This window comes from Camelus bactrianus, chromosome 1 (genome assembly GCF_048773025.1).
Source record: "Camelus bactrianus isolate YW-2024 breed Bactrian camel chromosome 1, ASM4877302v1, whole genome shotgun sequence".
NCBI lineage: Eukaryota > Metazoa > Chordata > Mammalia > Artiodactyla > Camelidae > Camelus > Camelus bactrianus.
In genome coordinates, this window is record NC_133539.1 from 66,848,440 (window position 1) to 66,870,308 (window position 21,869).

Consider the following 21,869-nt stretch of genomic DNA (forward strand, 5'->3'; position numbering starts at 1 on the left):
CTGTTGGAAGAAGAATGAATACTGTTTCTATCTGTCTCCTGCCAGCCTGTGGGCGCCCTGAGTCAAGATCAAGGGTATCTTCCCTGTCAGGAAGGCTCCAGCGTGTACCCTGCCACACACGTACAACTCTGTGTATACCCCACCACACACATATAACCCTGTGTTTCATACTTTTATTTTGCTGGCAGGAGTGTCTTGTATACTGACAAAATCCCTGGGTTACCTGCTAGATAATTTAGACAGTGCACCAAAAAAACAGAAATATGATCCCTGGCTCTCAGAAATCCTATGCAAATTTTAGATAATTCAAACATGTTAATTCAATACTAAGCCTTTGGAGTTCTGTATTATTAGTTAAGTTATTCTAATAACTAACAGTATAATAGGAAAAAAGTCACTATCTATTATCATCTGTATCTAATGTCTTTTAAAAATATTTTAGTAACTTTATGAAATACAAAAGTAAGAAAAAAGAGAAAAACAGCATCATCAGAAATTTTAACAATTGTAAAATTTTAGGTAAACCTAAAATTTTCTTGTTTTCATGATTTTAGAGATACATATACACAAAATGAGAAGTAGAGTCTGAATGCAATTAATTGCTCATGAACTATCGTTCAATCTGGGACACAACCATCCTGTATGTACTGATTTCAAATACATCCCTGATATGTTTGCATCCTGTGTTTGCATCAACATTTGCAATACTTTAAAAAAAATTGTAACATTTGATGGCTTATGATTTTGTTGAAGAGATAATGGCCATGTTCTTTGCTCCAAAACTGTGAAATAGAGGGGAGGATATAGTTCAGTGGTAGAGTGTGTGCCTAACATGCACAAGGTCCTGGGTTCAATCCCCAGTACCTCCATTAAAAATAAATACATGAACCTAATTACCTCCTCCATAAATTTTTTAAAAATTAAAGAATCACCAAAAGTAAAAAATATTTTAATTTTTACGTTTATAAACACAAATTAGAATGATCAAGTCAATGAGTTAAATTTCTACATTATCTATTTTCTTCCAATTACCTTTGATACATACCTACCTTCAGTTTTTGCCACTTGTGAAGTATATTGGGTAAATTTTGGTGACGAGAATCATTAGAGCTAAAGAATACTGTCACATTTTAGCAAAATAGGATGGCCAGGATGTTTCTCAAATTTACATGGTGAAATTCACGTGTTTAATAATTAACTATAAGTACCATATCTCCTTTTCATCCTTAGAATCACGTTGCTCAACCACTAAGCCTTTTGTTTGAGAAAGTTCATCTAAGATATCATCACAGAAAAACTCAGCCAGAAATTTAACTTAGACAATTCATTTCACCATTATCATTTGAATCCAAAGTGACAGTCTCTTTATGGTCATCTTCTGATTTAACAATTTTGAAACATCTTCCTCTGTCAATTTTAATCTTTTTGACTTTATGAGAAGAAAATTTAAAAAAAAAATTCTGAATTCTTATAAAAATCTAAAAGCAGACTATAAAGATAAGTGTCTCTCATTCTATACGTTCTTGAAAGATGATGCAAGAATTTTGGGCAACATAGTCAGAAAACTGGATAATTATACAATAGTAAATTCATTTAATCATCACTCTCCTGTCTTCTTATTGCATCATCTTTCTAAACCAGTTGTCTAATAAAACTGTAATGAAAGCCATTTATATAAATTTAAATTTTCTAGTAGGCGGATACAGTATGAATAGAAAGGTAAAATTTATTTTAGTAACAGATTTATTTAACCTGTAATGTATGTTAACACAATCAACAGAAAAATTATCAATGAGTTATTTTATAGTCTTTTATTCTAAGTCTCTGAAATGTAATTTGTATTTTGCATTGCTAGCACTTCTTAATTTTGAGTAGCCACATTTCAATTGCTCTGTAGTCATAAGTAGCTAAAGGCTACCACATTAGCACAGTTTTGGACAATTCCACCATTCTTCCTTTTTTAAAATTTTAGTCTTTAGTTTTTTAGATCACTGAATTGATTGATAAATTAGGCTAAAGTAATTCCTAATGATAAAAAGAGATAATGTCTCAAGATAAAGAAAAACAGCTAACTTTCCATACTGCACTTTAGATTTATAAAAGGGTATAACAATCCTCTGATGATTACAAGAAATACATATAATCCTTTTTAATTTTTTTAAGGTAGTTTTGGAATTCTTAAGAGTTCAAGCTTAAGAGAACAAACTGATTAAAAAATGGGCCAAAGACCTTAATAGACACTGCACAAAAGAGATAACGTACACAGATGAAAAATAAACATAAGAAAAGATGCTCCACTTGTGTCATTAGGGAAATGCAAATTAAACCATTGAGATGCCAATATACTCCTTTTAGAATGGTCAAATTCCAGAACAGAGAACAACAGGAACCCTCATTCATTGCTGATGGAAAGGCACAGCCCCTTTGGAATACAGTTGAGCAGTTTCTTATCAAACTAGACATATTCTTATCATACAATCCAGCCATTGCATTCCTTGGTATTTACCCAAAGGAGCTGGAAATGTATATTCACGTGAAAACCTGCACACACATGTTTATAGCAACTTTATTCACAACTGCCAAAACTTGAAGGCAACCCAGAGGTCCTTCAATAGGTAATGAACAAATAAACTGTTATGTCCAGATCATAGAATGTTATTCAATGCTAAAAAGAAATGACCTAGTAAGCCATGACAAGACATGGAGGAAATTTAAGTGTATATTACTAAGTGAAAGCAGTCCACCTGGAAAGAACACATACTGTATGATTTTAGCTAGATGACATTCTGGAGAAAGCAAAACTATGGAGACAGTTGAGAACAAATGGCCAGACAGTAACAGTTGCTGGCAGGAGTTTTTGGCAGGGAGGGCTAAATAGGTGGAACACAGGAAATTTTTAGGGCAGTGAAACTCCGCATTATGACACCATAATGGTGGACACAGGTTGTTATGCTTTTGTCCAAATCCACAGAATGTACAACACAAGAGTGAACCCTGACGTAAACTATGGACTGGGGGTGATGACATCATGTCAGTGTAGGGTCATCAGTTGTAACAGCTGTACCACTCTGGCGGGGGAGGTTGATAATGGGGGAGGCTGTGCATGTGTGGAGTCAGAGGGGATCTGGGAAATCTCTGTACTTTTCTCTCAATGTTTCTATGAACCTAAAACTTCTCTTTAAAAAATCTTAAAGTTGAATTTCTTTTTCTATGCACTTCAGAAGACCTCTAAGAGAGAATAAAAGTCACAAAGCACCAAGCCATACAAATGGTTAGAACTGCTGAAACAAAAAGGACCATGGAGTCCAAAGGGCCTTAATATTTCAAAGATTATCTATTTTCATTGCTTTTTATTCTTCTTTTTCCTGGCACCCATTGTATCATTTTGGGGGGATCGAGCACTTACATTTTAAGAGATAAGAATTGGAATTTTCTGGTACTCCAAATTTAAGCTGAACCTGCCTTGCCTATGGTAATGGATCTATTCATCATGTGATTACATCTGTAAACAGGAAAACACATTAATATCTTTAAATACTATATGTTATATATAATGTTATAATGTAAGTTATTTATAAATCTAAAGTATTCAGTTGTTTTCATGCCATCTAATGTTAGTCTGTAAAAAACAAGTTACTTCTTTGAAAAAATCACTAAGCCATTTTGATAGTAGATATTTTATTGGTTGAATCAATGGATATCATTGAAAGGTGATATTTAACCCTGAGTTTAAAGGGGAACATGCCCACAGCCCACCATCAGCAGTGCTGTTCCCATGTACACCCAGGGTGACTAGCATCCTCCTCGGTGCTGAGGAGGTCATTGCTAAGCATTGTGGGAAGCTCACTAAATTCAACATTAGGAATATCTGCAGTCTAGTCCCTGTTCCCAAGCAAACTCATCCTGACCTCAATCCAACAACATCTTAAATCTGTGAGTATCTTATGTGCCAAATGAGGTATATATTCCTGGCCTTTAGATTGGGCAAAATAAGAAAATAATAATTATTTGCTTCATAATTAGAAGCATCAATATTTGAATCTCTCTAATGTTTCTTTCAGTATCTCTTCCTCTACCTCGATAATGAAAATAAGGCCAAAGGCCACAGACACAGACGCCCCCCCCCCACCATATACCAACACCATTTCTCAATGCATTTTTATTTCTTTTTAATTTTATTGCATGTCCTGGCAAACATAAGTGGCTTATAGATTGGCCTCTGGCTCACCAAAAGCCCAGTATACAAAATACCAAAAGACAAGCAACTGAAGCTTAAAAAAAAAAAAGTATCACATCTATAAGAAAGAACTTTTCAAAAACATTAATAAAGCATATAAAACATTTGGCATTTACTTAATTTTTTTACAATTATAAAAATAATAAAAAAAAAACACACCCTTTAACATTCAATATCCCGTATACTGTATTTTAGGGGACTATCAAGAAAACAAAAGGTAAACGGATTTAACACAGAAAGTTCTCTCCTCCATTTCCATTTCTAATCACCTCTGAACAAAAGTCTAACCATTCTTCAGCTACCTGTATTGAGCTAAGGCCACAAAAACTCCATTAAGCCCACTCCCACTTGTCTGTCCTCAATATTTTTACACCCTTTATCCTAGCTACTCATGCACTCAAAAAATGTTAAGTGGATGTGAGGCCAGTAGTTGTGCTTAGCCTTGGCTAATGCCAAGCCCATGATACACAGTACAGGAATTTCGGAGTCCCTAGCGCTACCTGAATTAGTGCTGAAATAGCTCAGAAGAAGTCTTAGGTTTATTCAAACACTCAGGACAGTGGAGGAAGCCAATGGCCCTCCTAGCACCGCCAAGGCATGGTTTTCATTCTTCCCCTTAATTGGTTTCCAAAGCTGCATGCTTGTTCCACAGTTAACAGTGCTTATTACCATTTAACCACAATACCTCAGAAGTCTTTGGTTTATTCAAACACTTAGGACAGTTGAGGAAGCCACTGGCCCTCCTAGTACTGCCAAGGCATGGTTTTATTCTTCCCCTTAATTGGTTTCCAAAGCTAACAGTGTTCCACAGTTAACAGTGCTTACTGCCATTTATCACAATAAAATTTTGAAATCAAGGACTCACTCTCTTTTAACATACAAAACTAAAAAAAAATAAAAAACAACTTTCCCTTCCCCCCATCTTACATGTACGGCATTTTTTTTCGTATTTGACATTGTAGTCTTACTAAATGATGTTTCCATGAAAATATAAAAACAATAATAATAATAAAAAAGTTTCAACTGTGGTTCTGCAAAACCTGCTATCCCAAGAAGAAAAAAAAATAATCAAAATATAAAGTATGCAATTCAACATGCAAAATATATATACATTTTTCAGGTGAACCTCATATGTATTTTTGAGTCACAGTAGCCCTTTTGCAATTTAAAATAAAAATGGAAGCTTATGTGCAATGATAGCCCTTTACCAGATGGCATGGGAGAGGTTTGAACTCATTAGCATATATACAAAATATTTGTTTCGTAGTTTGAAAAAAAAGTGTTTTGCTACAAAGTATGTTTCTAAAAGATGTACAGGAATATTGCCATTTACATGTTTTTCCAAAGTCTGAAGACAAATCTTGGTTTATGTGCTTCAAGCAACATCTCCAATGGAAGGCTTATTCCCTGATCTGTTGGGACATCCTTATGTGCATGCACAGTCTGAAAGAGAGATGGACGGGAAATTGGGTTCTCACAGTTACTTTCCAACAAAGTGAAACTATCGTTGTTCAAAAAGAAAAGTGATACAGTGATGCGACCAATGCTACAGGAAAACTCATCTCATATGACTGTATTTTCCAGATCACTACTCCTATGTTAAACCTTCAAGAGAGAAAGATAAACAAGCCTCTATATGCAGAATCTCATAGAACAGGAGGGTCATTAAAAGAAACATTTATCAAATATTATTTATGTTTCCAAAAGTCTTCCAAGTATTTTAATTCATGGCTTACTGAGATGTCTAACTGTTTAGTGGAGCTTCAACATCTCTGTGTGATTCCTGTTTTTCCTGGTTATTTTTAACAGACATTACAGCTTTGCTCCAAGAACTGGGCAGACGGCATTCTTCCCAATCAAATCAACCTTAATTCTAACGAGGGTAGCAAATGTGTAATTGAGTTAATCAATCTAGCAGTGAAATTTAGTACTGGCAGCAGATGCTTTCCCAATAAATACTAAGAGTTAAGATGTCTGGTATTAAATTTGAGGAGGTTGCCAGTATACTCAGATACACGATACCAGGTGTTATTGAACTGGCTGCCGTGAACTTTTTAAGAATTTTAGCCATGACTCATATTCCCCAATCCCAATCAAAAGCAAGAGAGGATACTTCCTTTCCTCTGGTGAGCGATAGGGTGAACATGGACTTTTCCTTGTCATTAGACGAAATAACCCCAAAGTCAACTACCATCGGTAGCAGGGATGTCAATAACACAGAACACACCAACACAGAGATTCACGTACATGGGTGTAAGTCTCCCTCACGTAATAAGCAATGGCAAACAGTACTGGGTCTAACCAAAGGTCTGATGTGGCATGTGTTTAGCATCAAAAGAACCGAAGGGACCTATATAATATATCCTCATCATACACATGGACCATTGAAATCTAGGTACCTATTACCATACATAGCAGGCCTTGAGAGAAGGTTTACAGGTAAGTCATCCAAAACAATTAAAAAAAAAGTTGATAAGTGCAACTCCATTTCATCCTTTAAATTACATTTTAAACAATAGTTAATGCCCCCACCCGAAAATATATACTGTATATTTATACATTTATATATATAGTCTTAGACTATAAGGGTGAAAATGCTTTATAAAAGTCAGTGAGAGATCTCTACAGCTTAAGGAGACACCCACAGCTTTTTTGCTCACTTCTACCTAGCCATGACAATTTCAATCCTGCAAGCAATAGATTTGAAGGCTTAAAGCCAGAATCAGAATCAGATGCCAGGTCGGACATTAGGTAAAACGTTAGCCTCTTACTTCTCCTTCCCTTAGGAAGCCAGATCGAGAAGAGGGAGGAGGGGACCTAGGGAGTGTGCTTGGCAGGTCAAGCAGTAGTGCCTTGTAGGGGGGTGGGTGGGCAGACGGGAAGATGGGAAGTGCTCGCACAGGAATGCTCACTCCCCCTCCTCTTTGATGCGCTGTTGCTTGTTGCGCCGAGCATCCATGTCGAAGTTGAAGTCGTTCCACTCATCGCGGGGTGGGAAGGAGATGGTCTGGCGGAGGGTGAAGCGCACAGCATCAATGACGCGCTCGCCCCGGGTCTCACTGGAGCCCACGCTGACAGTAGAGGCACCACTTGGGGTCCGCAGGAGGTGGGGAGGGGAGGAGAAGTCGTGGAGCTGCCGGTGGTCCAGGATGCCCTTCCAGATGGCATGTCGGAACTGCTCAGGGATTTTTAGACTTGCCAAATCCTGTGCAATAGGGAAGGGAATCCAGGAGAATTAGGACAAAGAGACAAACTGACCTTTAATCCACACCATTTTGTCATTCCCCAATGCTCTGGTTTAACTGACCTGCATTTTATTCAACTCTAAACTGGAAAATAAAACCATCTCTTTAATAATCTTTGGCACAATATGTAACCAAGCACAAGGGTACAGCCTTGGGGTGTATTCTCTTCTCGTAGATAACATTTTACTTATTCTCTACTGGTCTCAGTTTATTCATTGGTAAAATAGAGATAATATTTAGATCAGAGAACAAAAATCCCAAAACAAAAACATAACGTAAAAGGTACTTTCCAACTCTCAAATCTACCCGGCTCTAGTCACTAGAAGAAAGATATTAATGGAATGCCACCACTTCTCAAAGGAGGAGATAGGAAAAAAAGATTACTAACAGATACTGAACACATTCTACATGCCAGGCATTGAATTAATTATTTTTTATTCATGATCTCATTTAATGCTAAGATTAGTGGTAGATATTATCACACCTATTTTATAGACAGAAAAGTTGAAGGTCCAAGAGGTTGATAATTCTAAAGTTACACAACTAAGTGAATGAATAGGGGAACTCAGGACAGCCTCTGAGCCTAAAACTTCCCTAACAGCCAAAAAGTTTCTTGGTGTTTAGAAAAATCAGGGTATCAAAATGCAGAGTATGTGTCCATGTTCTGTGGTTGGTGGTAGAAGGCATTACAAAGATGGTTGATCTAACTAACTGTGGTGGCATCTCTATATCTGTCTGCATTAGCTCTTCACTAGCTTGTTTTAGTGACAGTTCACATTTTTCATGGAGCAACATGGTAAGTAGAAAGAACACTAGGCTAGGAGTCAGAACACCTCGTCAAAAGTTATTATTTTTTCACTTGAATGATTCTAAACCTTAATCAAAGTCAGTTATTTTCTACTGGCCTCAGTTTCTTCATCGGTAAAATGGGTACAATTTCTTTTTAGGTCAACACATCTCGTGGATGCATATGTAAATATGGATATGAAAGTATTTTGCAAGTTATAAAGCATACTGTAGGAATCTTAACCATTTGTATTATTACTGTGTTATACCATTATTAACCCCTCCTTGCATCTTAGAGGGAGTACTAATGGGAGCTCCCAAAATTTAATCACATTCCTTTCCCAGAGACGTGTTGAGAGACAAGCTGAAAAGGAGGGGTCTATTTCCAGTGATGAGCAGGAAGAAGCTGAGGTGAGGATGCAGAAATCAGATAGCCTCCCAATACTTCCCAGTCTGGAGACGTGCAGTATGGGTACTCCAATTTCCTATTCTAGCAAAAGAATACATTATAAAGAAAGTAATCTACAAATAGATAAGTGAGCATAGCTCTTTATGCTTCTGAAACTCCCAGTAAGTCCAAAACTCTTTGTAAACTAGGCTCCATTAATCTGCATGACTCCCTGGGTAGATATGAACTTATAATGACAGGTGAGAAAGCTGTGGCCCAGAGCCTGGCACAGGACCCAGCCAGCACCAGTAGAGATGGACTTGTGGAGAGCATCAGCAGAGCCTAACAGCCGAGGGGGCACCCCGACACACCTTCCAGTGGGGACAAGTGAACAAGGGGGTGGTAAAACTTAAAAAGCACAGGGAAGGACAAATTCCCTGCTCCATCATGTAGGGCTCTCAAACACAGGGCAACACACTGTCTGGTGTCAAACATACTGTCTTCAGTGGATGGACATCATTGTAAAGTTATCCGAAACCTGGCAGAACCTACTCCTAAAGCTTTCTCTGTAGTTTTCACTAGGAATTTCTTCCACCAGGCCCAGGGCTGATTTAGGGGGTGGAGAGGGGTGGGCATAAGGACAGCACAGCACATATTTGTCACCATGGGGCTGGGGCGTTCTCACATTTGCAGGGGTGTCTCTAGCATCGGTGCTCAAGGAGGGGGAGAAAAGGGGTCCCAACTACAGAAGCAGCAGCAGAGGCAGAGAGTGTCTTCTTCCACCAGCCCAAAGGGCCCTCTGGAAGCCGGGAGCGAGGATAGTGAACCCCGAAGAAAGCAGCATGAAGAGCAGCTGGGGAGCGAAAGCAGATTGCCATAAACCAGAACAAGACGAGCTCCCACGTGAGTAGTAGTTCCAGTCGCCGCCGTAGGAAGCAAGAAAAAGTGCCCCTCCCCCATCCAGCTTGCTCCAGAGACTAACAAAGCGAGAAAGGAGTGATTTTGAACCCAATTTGATTAACTGAGGCCCAGAGAAGCAAAGTGATAACCTCAGGTTCTCATTACCACTAAAAAGCATGGTTGGGACTTGAATCCATGACCAGAGATCTTTCCCAACGATCAAGAATGGCTGGGCTCCATTCTAGTAGAACTGATCGTGAGTAAACATATGGTGCTAACTGAGAGGCACAGCTCAGTCCCCTGTAACGTTCTACTTTAAGGAAAGGCAGAAAAGGCCAATGAATAGAGTTAAAGACCAGAAGCTTACACCTTGGGGTTCTATTCCTGGTTCTGTCATCAACTCATTATCTAATGACCCTCCCTGGGATCTTATACAAATTCACGAGAATATCCAACAAGTCCTCTGAATTCTTTAGAGATGACACATTCCTTGAAGGTGGGAATTAGATCTCCTCTTTCCCAGTCTGCATACGGTAGGCATGCAATAAATGACTGCCGACTGATTGGACAAGCTGGGGAAGACTGCATGCTGAGCTTCTCGTATGGACAGGCTGAGGCCTGGGCACCTCTCTAATACGGCTGTGGGTTCCAACAAAATTGAGGATTGGGAGTAGGAGAAAAACAGAGGGGATTGGACTACCAGGTGGATGTCACCAGAGGGAGGACATTAAGAAATAAAACTCAAGAGAAAAGTCTAACAGTTACTTACATCCATGGAGTAATGCTCAATCTGATAGATGGTGGTCAGCCCCTGGGTCGTGAAATAGTCCAGACATGATGAACAGCCCAACCTCGCTAAGAAACTGCAGAGGGAGGAGGGAGGAGGAAGGAGGAAACAGAAAAAGAAAGTTCACCCCAACTGCATTGGCAAGATAAAGGAAAAACCCAACATTGTACCCTGGGATGCCCTGCAGAAGAGACTGGGGCAGATAAAATATATGTGGGGCCTTGGATTTGAGGTTTGGGGATGATTAGTGACATGAACTTAAGGTCTATAGAAATTAAAATCAACTGCTTAAGGATGCCTGCAGGGCAGAGATTTTCAAATGGTGATTGATGGAATTCTAGGGGTTCCATAAAAGTGCCTTAGGAGCCATTGCAGGGGGTGAAAGGAAGGCATCCAGTGCTCCACTTTCCAGCTCTCTTGCCCCCTGGCTCTGCACTTCAAAAAGAGCAACTCCACTTTAATCGCGGGTATTTGGCATTTCTGAGGATGGTTTATGTGGCTAAGAAAAAACTGGAGGCCACTAGACTGTGAAGTCATTAACGTCCTCCTCAGAACACAGACCTCTTCCTTTCTGGTTTGGGTCTCAGAGGGATGGCGCCACCACAGAGCCAGACGCTGGGTGGGACACGCCTGGCATTTTGTCATCTCTTTCATTGATGCTACTAGTACTGTTGCAGCAATCACATGGCAATCAACACATTTTCCAGCAGCCAAATGAAAAAAATCATTCTGCACGTGAAGCAGGAGCAAGATGATGGGCACTAGGTATGAGATTCGGGCACCTACTCTTGCCTCTGTAGGAAACAGAATTTTCTAGGCTTCATGCACTTCTTCCTTCTGGCTGTGTGAACTCCCTTCCCTAGAGTGTACCCATTTCCCATATGACAAAGCAGAAGAGGCCACCAGGTTCTTGAAAGTCCCTGTCATTTTTGCTAACATTAACATTTTTTTTATGGACATCCAACTCCAAAATAACTATCCTGTGGTGGCTGAGAGCTATGAGGCCTAGAGAGCAGGAAAGGGAGCGAGATAGCAAGTTTACTGCCCTTTTGGGAACCCCAGCCCTGAGCACCAATTTGAAGGCTACAACTGACTGCAAAAATGTGATGGAGGAGGAGGGGAATCAGTGAAGATGCGGGAAAAAGGCATGACGTTTATATGCCCATAAATTCACATTTTCACTTTTTCCCATGCTGATTATTGGTTTTTTTGTTTTTTGAGTAAATACTGCTGATGACTCCATAGATCAGAGATAACAGTGGCTGAACTTCAACCATAGGGCTGCTTTCTTGCTTTCCAACTGTGCTGTTAACCTTCACAATGTCCACCCTCCACCACCCAGAGATGCTGAGGACAGGCCCCCAGGGGCACATGCTGTGGACTCACCTGACAAGGCTGCAATCTGTGGGGTACGGAGGTGGGGGGGTGCAGTGGGAGGTGGATGGCATGGAGAGTGGGGGAGGGAGGGCCTGGGTGGGGCTGAGTCCATTCATGTCTCCAGCCATTGGCATGTGGGTGCTCATCATAGGAACTGAACAGAAGCAGGAGGAACAGAGGGTTACTGCCGTCATCACGTACCAGCATCCCAGTGGTCCATCTCACCTGGCTTAAGTTTACCAAGGGCCTAATCTGCCAGCCTTCCTTTTCAGTCTTATCACTCACTACACCCCTTCAAAGCATCCTTCATCTCATGGAGCAGAACAGTCATGAAACTCCAAACTAAATACACACTTGTCTTGACCTTGGTACATTCTCTTAGGACAATCTCTTCCCACTTTGTTCTCCATTTCTTTTTTAATTTTTAAATTTTTTATCTATTTTTGGGAGGGGTAATTAGGTTTATTTATGCCTTTATTTATTTTAATGCAGGGACAGGGGAAGGAACCCAGGACCTCATGCATGCTAAGCACACGCTCTGCCACTGGGCTATACCCTCCCCTGTTCTCTACTTCTAATGCTCTGTCCCAGCTGCTCGTTGCTCCTGACATTAATATAGTCCTCCCTGTATTTGCATCTGTGGGCTATATTCCTATCTCCCTTGCTAGACTAACCTCCTCCAGCATGGAGATTAAGCCTTATGCCCGTCTGGGTCCCCACAAACCTAGCGCAGCGCCTGGCGCAGAGCAGATGCTCAGGAGGCTTAGGTTAAGTGGACAAATAAACAAATCTGTGAATGAACGAGGGACCTGTGGCCTATTGGTTTGGGAATGGGAGGAGGTGCTGCAACATTTGTAGGGAACCAAATGCCTCATAAGGGAGGATGCAATCAAAGACCCCAGCTCTTTCTTATGGTTCACTGCAGGACTGTATTTGGGAATACCACCAACACTGGTGTCTTTACTAAACCATACACTGTAAACATTCGCTTATAGAGACGAAAACCTCACTACCAATAATTTACCTACAGAAAGATGAAAGTAATTTTGCTTCTACTTTAGTGAATGGTATTGTGCCAAAGGGGAAAGGTCTCTGCCCGCCACTAGCCAGCTAGAAAGTGCAGGCCTATCGTGTCTCACCGCTTTCCCCTCTGGCTTTCCTGACACCATCAGAGGGAAGTCATGAAGTATAAATAAGAGAAAGGATGTGAAGGACTGCTACCACTACCACTATTTTGGCATCTCAAGAAAAAGCTGAGGACTCTAAGATGTCACAAGGAAGAAAGTTAAAAAAAAAAAAAAAGGTATATTTTCCTTTTACTGTCAAAGTAGGAGACCTGTCAAGGGGTCGGGTTTTGAGCCCTCAGGTGCACCTCTCACTGGTGACAGAGTAGTCTGCCCTAACATCTTTGTTGCCGCACCAGGAACCATACCCTGTATACCTCTCATCTCATTAAAATCTGCTATCAGAACCAGAGAGAGTCACAATTCCAGCCTCCCTTAACTTCTTTAAGAAAACCCAATCTCTTCAAGGCAACAGTAAAATGCAAGTTTAAAGGCTTGATCAAAATAATGAAGGATTTCAAAGGACAAGTTTGAGATACTATTTTATGAGGGTGATTACAGGATACAAAGACAGTAATTTAGGCTTCTGTATCCCTTCTGCATTTTTACCATCCTTTTATTTTTTCCCTTTCCTTTCCAGTTTGGGTATCCACTTTGCTAGATAAGTGTCAGTGGACAAGCTAATTATCTTTACAGCAAAGCTATGTACCTTACCGCTCATCATCCATTTGGAGGCCCAGTTCCCACACTGTCTCTTATAGCTACACTTGGTTGATGTGAGGAATCTGTGTGTGAATAAATAAAAGGGAGAATCCTTCCCCTACATCAATTCTTTAATGGCTGTATCTGGATGGAGTAGATGAGTTGAGAAGGCCAAGATTGTAGGCACATAGAGTCATAAAGGGTTAAATATGCAGAGTGATAATTTGATGAATGGAAAACTGAGCATTAGAGCAGAGAGGTGACTTGTCCAGAGTTACACAGACAATACTGCAATAGACTCCAGGCTATAATCTATTTCTCTAGATTTTAAGTCTACTGCACTGTTCTACTTCCCACAAGTTGGATGTATTTCCTTCTGACTATCTGAAAGAATGCAGGAGTGGATCCCCATCCAGGTGGGCAGGAAGTGGGCTGTTCTTTTCACAGAGATCCTTATCCCTCCCAAAGGAACAGCCTTCTCCATCTACACCAATGTGCCCTGTGATGAATCACCTATCTTAAAAGTGGGAAAAAAGTTCACCGTGAGAAACTTAAGCCACTCAGCTTTGATCTTTTCTGTCCCACCGTGCCTCTCACTTAGCTTCAGAGCAAGCCTTTCCTCCCCTCCCAGAGCAGCCTTCCCCGACACTAGCCCTGCTGGTCCTTCAGCTGCAGCTACAGGGAGATGCTCTTACTGTTGGCTCCCATGCCATCGGGAATGGTGGTGGGAGTGAGGGCGTTGCGCTGCTGAGGGTTGATAAGCTGGCTCACGGAAGGCAGCTTGTTCATGCTGTTCATTTTGTTCAAAGGTGGGGAGCTGTTACCGTAGGAAGACTGAGACTGCATCGAGGTCCTAGGAACACAAACATGGGAATGATGGTGAGCACGGGACACTGAAGAGTGGGGGCTGCTCATTTCTAACAGGTCTCAGATTAAAACATGGCCTTAACTGTACACTGGTAAAAACATTTCTCCAGAACCTTATGAAGAAGTTATTTGTGTTCCCATCTAAGAATCTTTCCTGACTTGGGAGGGATCACCAGGCAATTCTCAAACCATATTTTTCCTACATGTGTAGCTGACAAAGCTGAGCATCTTCCTAAAGTACCTCCTTTGTAAGAGGACAGATCACTGCTTCGTCTTCTTCCCTCTGTTGTTTTCTCCATCCCTCTCCCCTTGTGTGCCCTTCAACTCAAAACAAATTTGAAAATCAATAAGGGAAAAGAACAGAGTAAAGACCCAAAGGCTTAAGACAGACATGGAGATGCCAAGGTAAAACTGCAGCCGAGGCATTTCATCTGTAGCTTCCTAAGCCATTTGGGATATGCAGAAAATAGCTGCAAAGCCACTCAGACAGGGCACTCGGCAGCACACCCTGCCGTCACGCAGGACGCGTGCTTTCTCAGCCTAGATGCTCGTGGGCTGTGAGGGAACCCGTCAGAATGCCAAACGCCCCTCTACACGAAGGGCGCCCCAGAGCCCAAAGAACTGTCCTTCTGAGTTTCCACAAGTCTCCTGGGAGACAAAGGGAAAAACAAGCCTTCCATTCAGCATAACTTCAATTTGGAAACTTACTAGGGTTGCTTTGTCATACTCTGCGTTATATTACATACAGTATTCTCTACTCAACATCTGTTCCTGAATTCTCTTTGAATATAGAACTAGTGATGCGTATGAGAATCAGGGAAGAATGGAGAGTCAAAAAAAAAAATCAATGTTTAGGTCTTTCTCAAGGATATATTAGAAAGCCATATATGCAAGCCGGGAAATGTCCATCACCAGAAAACTACATAAACTAAATAGATATACACCTACTGCATGAGTTAGATGCTAGAGGTAAGAAAACTAAGAAGTGGTTCCATTTTTGAGAAGCTCATAAAGTAGGAGTTACACGGGGATAATAATGCAACCTACCTTGCAGGGCTATGGTGAGAACTGAAAAAGACAAGAGGAGAAAGAACTACACACACTGTTGGTATTTACAGTAAGTGATTATTATGACCATAGAATGAAGACTGGGCTGAGCATGTAAAAGGGGAAAAGCTCCTCTTTAATACTCCTCAAATAAAATGTATTATTTTGCCCCTGTTTGTCTCTTCCCTGTTGCAGCCAAATTTATATTAGAGAAGAGAGGGCAAAACAATGTTTTGTTGAGTTTTATTTGTGTGTGTGTATGTGTATGTGTATGAGATTTAGAAGGCTCTGTAAATGAATTCAAGTTCCAAAAAAACATGCTGTAATAATGTTTGAAAAAATAAAAAGTGTCTGACACCTGAGTGTTGCAGTGGTACTAGGCGTGGTCTTTGAAGCTGCCCCTCTGCATTCTCCGTAATTACACAAAACAGGGAAGGCTCCGTTCCGGATCACTGCAGAGCCACAGCCAGAGGCATTCAAACAATATGCTGTATACACATTTGCATAAGTGAACATGACAATTAATGTGCAATTGACAATTCAGCTGCATTTTACAATCACTGTCTTTAAAGCAGGAAGGTGCTGATTTCTTCCTTTAGCCTTTCTCAAGAAGACAAGTTTAGACCGACGTTGTAGAAACAGGTGTTTATATATATAACAAACTCTTCCAGTTCTAAGATTTCAGGTTACCAAGTTCTCCTTGATTCCTTTTCCTGAATGGGTCTCACATCCCTGTGGAGGAGGACATGGGATGGCAGTGTTGGGATGGGCAGGAATTAGTATGTCTATTGTACAGATGGGTAAATATAAGACTAAGAAAAAAATGTGCCCAAGTCACACATTGCTAAATGATGAGTTGATAGGTCTCCTAGCTCCTAGGCCAAGAGTTTTCTCTTTCATTCTGTGCTACCTTCCTAGAAATAAGACAGTGGAGTGTGACAGGTTACATAATCAAAAAATGAGTGAAGTGGTGAGGGAGACATGGGAGACCAAGATAGAGCAGGAAGCAAAGGATATAGTAAAGGAGGCCCCTGGTTATCCTCAAACCCATTTCATCCCTTTGTAGAAGCCTCGCATAATGGTTGGCACATTTGAATATATTTAGGGACATCTGTAAGTCCCTATCAAAGCACAGGAACCGCACAGGGGGGTTGCCAGGTGTTTCTTCCTCTATCTCTGCCCACCACAAAGTAACTAAGATGCCAGGATGCCCAGACTCCATAGGCAGGTAACCTCTATATCCTAGAGAAGGGTCTACCTTTCTCTCCCATTCTCCCAAATCAGTCAAACTACAGCAAGAGCTACCAGAAGTGTGGCTTGAACCATTAATATCCACCATTAGGGAAATAAAATTACATTTATAAGCTTTGAATTTTTCCTGGATCCCCAGTTATAGTAAAGGCCTTCTTCCAAATCCTGTTATAATTCCTTTCTCTCATTCCCTCTGTGGTTTTTATTTTTGACCATTTTACTAGTTCATTTGTTATAAGCCACCTAAACTATTTTTGAGGAAGGTAGGTCACAAACCACAGATGAACAAAGAAGGGATATGAATTTTGGAGCCAATCAAAACATCTGGGTTCCCATTCTAGCTCTGACACAAATCAATTAAGTGACTTTGGGTATTATACAAGACTCCTGAATCTCATTTTCTCAGTCTGTAGAATGGGCATTACACTCACTCCAGAAGGCCTGCAATGGCAATTAAATTAGATAATGCAAGAGCCCTGGACATTTTCCTCTAATTTGTAGCTGCTCAAGAAACAATGGTTCCTTTCACTATTCCCCTCCAGCCCCAAATGTTTACTACCCTAGAGTGCGGTCAAGAGGATAAGAGGCGTCAGTTTAAGAATTAATAGGAGGAAGTGGCAAGGATTCTTAGTTGAGCAAACCTAAATTAGGGTGAGTGGATGAATGGGAATAAGAATCTGAAAAGTTCAGAAATGTCGAATGCCTCTCTAATGTAGAAGTTGAGACGTTGAAGCCACAAGAAGGAAGGTTGGGGTAGTCTGTTTATTACAAGAATAAAATGTCTGAAATAGAAGGTGTTCTGATCATCACCATGTGCTACAGAAAAGGGAGCAAGGCTGAAGCAGTTTGTGACCAATTTTAAAGCCTTGAAGAATAAGCATTTTTTGTTCCTTTACAAATACAATGTCACAGTGTTTGAGCAGACACTCTCAAAGATTGCTGGGGATTCTGAAGAGATGGAAGAGATGGGAAAATGTTCAAGGACAACAGGACCTGTGCCATTATGGTTTTCTCATCTTCCCCCACTGAAAAAAAAAAAAAAAAAGATACACACACACACACACACACACACACACCAAAAAAAATAAGACCATAGTTCTCCCCAGGTAAATGACATGGTGCTAAGTCTCTGGTTGTTTTCTCTAGAGGCATCCTAGATTTTTCTAGGAATCCAATACACAGAGACAGAAGAGGCATGCTTCATGTATTTCTAGTTTTGAGGAGAAATCCTGGTAAAGTCGAGTCCCAGTTCTTAACTCTAATAAGGTAGACTTCTGTACACATTGTTAAGAATAAAATGCAGGATCTCAGAGCTGTAAGAGCTCTTTAGGATCACCCAGGATTGAAAAAGAGGGATCCTGATTTCGAGGCGAGTGATCACCTACATGGTGGAGAGTCAAAATTCTTGAGAAGATACAAACTCAAAGTTGTCTTTTCCATTTTGCTAGAGAGGCCTAGAATTCCACCAAAGAATTCCTTCTTTTGTCTTAAATCTTCTATTGCTAGTGAAAAAGCAACTCTCTAGCAGAATCTGGCAATAGCTCAGGGTAAATCTATTTTGCCAGACCAATTCTGGAGTGCAGAATCCAAGAGGGGAAAAGGATAATGGAGTAGAGTGAAACATCTCCAGTGTGAGGCAGGTCAAAAAAAGAGAAGACATGGAACATCAGGAAAGGAATGTTTCCTCCTCTAAATTCTGCCCAGTACTGCCCCACCTGTAACTTTTCTCTCTAGCTGGTGAATCTTGCTTCTAAAGACAAAAGGCAGCATTTATTCTCTGGATAGATCAACTGTAATTGAAAATATTTTCTATCAGTTGAAATACATGCATTTACATAAACATCACTAGAATGATGTTAAAAAACGTCCATAAGAATAGGGTGAAAGGAAAAAAAAGAAAAACTTCCAAAAGAAAAAGTACATGTTAAAAAACTAAACATACTCAACTAACCATTTGAGAAATTTGTAAATTTCTTAAACAGGGATTAGAAAGCTATTAGATTATTGAAAACACTGTACCAATGGAACAAGATCATCTAATTTTACTATTATACTTTTATCTCAAACATAAACATGTTTTTTCTTAAGTATTTTTCTAAGCTACTATAGTATTTTTATTTAGAGCAATTGTTTTTGAAGTTTTTAAAAACAATTACCCAAAGATCAGAACATACTGCAATTAAAAAAATAAAAAATAAAAGCACTGGACAATAATAGGTCCCACTACAGAATTCCGGATATTTCCTAATGCCTATGTTGCATAAGCCAAACTATTTAATAAATTTGGATTTGATTTAAATTTCTATTAGTGGATTTGGCAACTGAAGATATAACTCAAGACTTGTTCAGAGACCTGGACAAACGATACTATAGTGCCTGGCTCTTCCTGATGAAATTAAACATGCACAGGGCTAAAATATATTTGCAAGTTCGTGTAGGCATTGAAATTTATTTTTAGGACTGATGACCTGGGTACAGAGTATCTTAAATAAAAACCCCAAATACTGACAATAGTGTAGACAGAACCGAAGTGACCTATTATTCTTGTTCTTCAGACTTACACATGGTGTTTCAAGCACCTACATGAAAATATTCTAACACCTAAGGAATTCTGAAAAGCAAAAGAGACAGAAAAGAGAAACTCCAAGATAAACCAAGATGCAAAAGTTTATTGAAAATTAAAATCACACATCCATAAAGCGACAGCCTCAATAACAAGAAATCATTGCTGTGGGGACACAGAATAAAGAGGTGGTGATCTGGTGTGGGGGCTGGGGGCGGGGAGGAGGTGTGTTTTAAGTCTTTATACTATTATTTTAAAATATGATTTTTAAATGGAAATAAGTAGATTCTCTAAACTCTCTGAGCCAAAAAAAGTCATCTACTCTTTCTATCGTTAAGTTTTAGGCCAGGAGTGTTGATTTGAACATGTATCTGCTCGGACATCACTTAAATAAAATCTAAGTGTCCTGGACAAGGCAGTTAGGGCAGTGTCAGTAACACGGCTGATGGTATGGGAGGACTGGGGGTAGGAGGTCCAATCAAACAAGTTAATCATAGATCTGGTGAGAGGACTTCGAGCTCTGTTTTGGGCATTGAAGAATGATGTACAACTGGAACAATATCACCGGGGTAGTGCTACCCTCCTATTAAAATGACAAAAATTGCCTGGGGGTCTAAATAGCACTTTTGGGGGGGGGTCGGTCTCCAGGGTTTCCAGGGGCAAGGAAGACTATCATATCACATGATGACATGTGGTGGCAGGGGCATGATCTGAACTTCCTGAACTTCAGCATTACTGAGCTTCCTACTACATTTGAGGGGAGGATACTGATAATGCAAGTTCTCAAAATGAAGAAAAAACCATCGCCCACAGTGGCTACTCATGGTAATTATCACCTCTCTGCCCAGCAGTACACTTGACAGCTTAGTTGATTACTATTTGCAGTATCATTGCATGACCAGCATTAAAAGGGTCCGACTGAGTCTCTCAGTCCCCTGCAATTTACTTCTGCACAGACAGTAACAACTTTTTTCTCCTTTTCTTAAAAAGGCATCTTAAGTTTGAGACCTGCTCAAAAGCTTCTCTATGAGTTTTAGAAACACGACAGAAGGTAACAGAAAAGGGTTCCAATCAACACCTTAATGCCCCTCTTCCCAACCTGAGCTCCTCCCTCCCGAGAAACAACATAAAAGCTCACAGACAAACAAAAGGGGTTCCTGACTGACCAACGTTAGACCTCAGGACACAGAATCTGCAGAAAATGTCCTTTCTTGTGTAGTTTTGAGTCCCTTCAAAGATTTTCCCACTAGTGGCTGTGTGCCTTTGAGCAGTTGGGTCTCTGAGCCAAAGCGTCTTCAAGTTCTGGTTATGAGGGCTGGATACACTCACGCACTCAGGCACACGCACGCACGCACGCGCGCGCACACACACACACACACACACACACACACACAAACACTACAAGCACACACGCCAGAAACACAGAGATGGAGAGCTGGGGCTCTACGGGCACACCGATCGGTCTGGGGGGCTGGAATGTCTAAAGAAGACGTCGGATTGCTTCGGGGCTCCTCTCCGGGGTGCCACAAGCTCGTTCCTGAAGCAGGCTGAAAGGAGACTGCAGGGGGGGAGGGCCAGAGAAAAGAGAAGATGAAGGCTCAGGACTTTGCATGTCCAAACCAACTGAAGACAGAAGCACATCCCCCTACCTTCATGATCACAGTGCAGACAGACCAGAATGCCTGTAGGGCTGTTCGTGTTCTTTCCTCCCTAGCCTCCTTTAAAACTACTCAGAGATGACTCTCAAGAGCTTTATGAAGAAGAAATGAGATGAGGCAGTGGTGGTCATCCAGAACTATTAGAATCACCTACAGAACTTAAAAAAAAAAAATTTCCACAGATCCTCTCTGAGACTGGGACCCAGACACATGTGTGTGTGTGTGTGTGTGTGTGTGTGTGTGTAGATTTAATTTTTTTTTTAACAAGTTCCACAGTGATTCAGTTGAGGACTACTGAAATAAGGTAGGTCAAGGTGCTTAGTACAGTGTTTGGCACATTGGACTTAATTAATTGACAAAAGGAATGCAGAGACAAGAATTAACTTCAATCGTTTGTAAAATGTCATCTGCCCAATTATGATACCTCATTACTGTTCCCATCTAGCCTAACTCTGCAGGATGAAGAAATATGATCTTATCAGGCTGGGGGCTGCACCATCACGCCTTTGTGAAGAACCATTAATGAGCATTTTGCATGTGCCCAGACTGAGATGGGTAAATATCTTAATCCCTTCAGTCACAAACTTGGCCTATAAAGGCACGTATCAAACTCATGACGGCAACATCTGCATAATTAATAAATCAATTATGCCACAGGGATGCCAGGAACAAATCCTTTTGTTTTGCTAAGGTTTGCACAACCCCACAAACTGTTCAGGAATTGTTTCCCAGGTGGCTTTTGAATCAATTACACTTGGTTACTCCCTGCGAAGGAACAAAGCCATTTTTACTTGGTCGGGGCTGGGATTAAGCAAACCATCTCACCAGCAAGAAGTGGCATCATCTTGAAGAATATGCCAGAATACAAATTAGTAGGGAAGCAATTTATTGTCAACTAAAGAACAATGGCTTTGACTTCTCGTTTGGATATTACATCTTGTGGCGTCTCTCAGAGCAAGGGCTGAATGAGACAAGGTGCAGAAATCACGTTTCAGTT

The 21,869-nt window shown here is 40.6% G+C and overlaps 1 protein-coding gene and 1 non-coding gene across 10 annotated transcripts in view; one reads left to right on the plus strand and one right to left on the minus strand.

Moving 5' to 3' along the window:
- The first annotated feature begins 796 nt into the window (after positions 1 to 796).
- Positions 797 to 869, plus strand: TRNAV-AAC (transfer RNA valine (anticodon AAC)). Its single transcript has one exon. It is a non-coding gene; the product is annotated as a tRNA-Val (tRNA).
- A 3,283-nt stretch (positions 870 to 4,152) lies between these two features.
- Positions 4,153 to 21,869, minus strand: part of TP63 (tumor protein p63) — a 208,512-nt gene continuing 190,795 nt past the window's right edge. For 5 of the 9 annotated variants that reach the window (XM_010959242.3, XM_010959241.3, XM_010959240.3 and 2 more), the window contains 4 exons: positions 14,182 to 14,339; positions 11,730 to 11,874; positions 10,326 to 10,419; positions 4,153 to 7,442 (listed from right to left, as the gene is read on the minus strand). In XM_010959242.3, the coding sequence (XP_010957544.1) occupies positions 7,146 to 7,442; positions 10,326 to 10,419; positions 11,730 to 11,874; positions 14,182 to 14,339 (694 nt within the window). In that variant the 3' untranslated portion in view covers positions 4,153 to 7,145. Of the gene's footprint in view, positions 7,443 to 10,325; positions 10,420 to 11,729; positions 11,875 to 14,181; positions 14,340 to 19,300; positions 20,773 to 21,869 lie in introns of those variants that run through there. The other 4 variants (XM_045519783.2, XM_045519782.2, XM_045519781.2 and 1 more) reach the window with 3 other exon arrangements.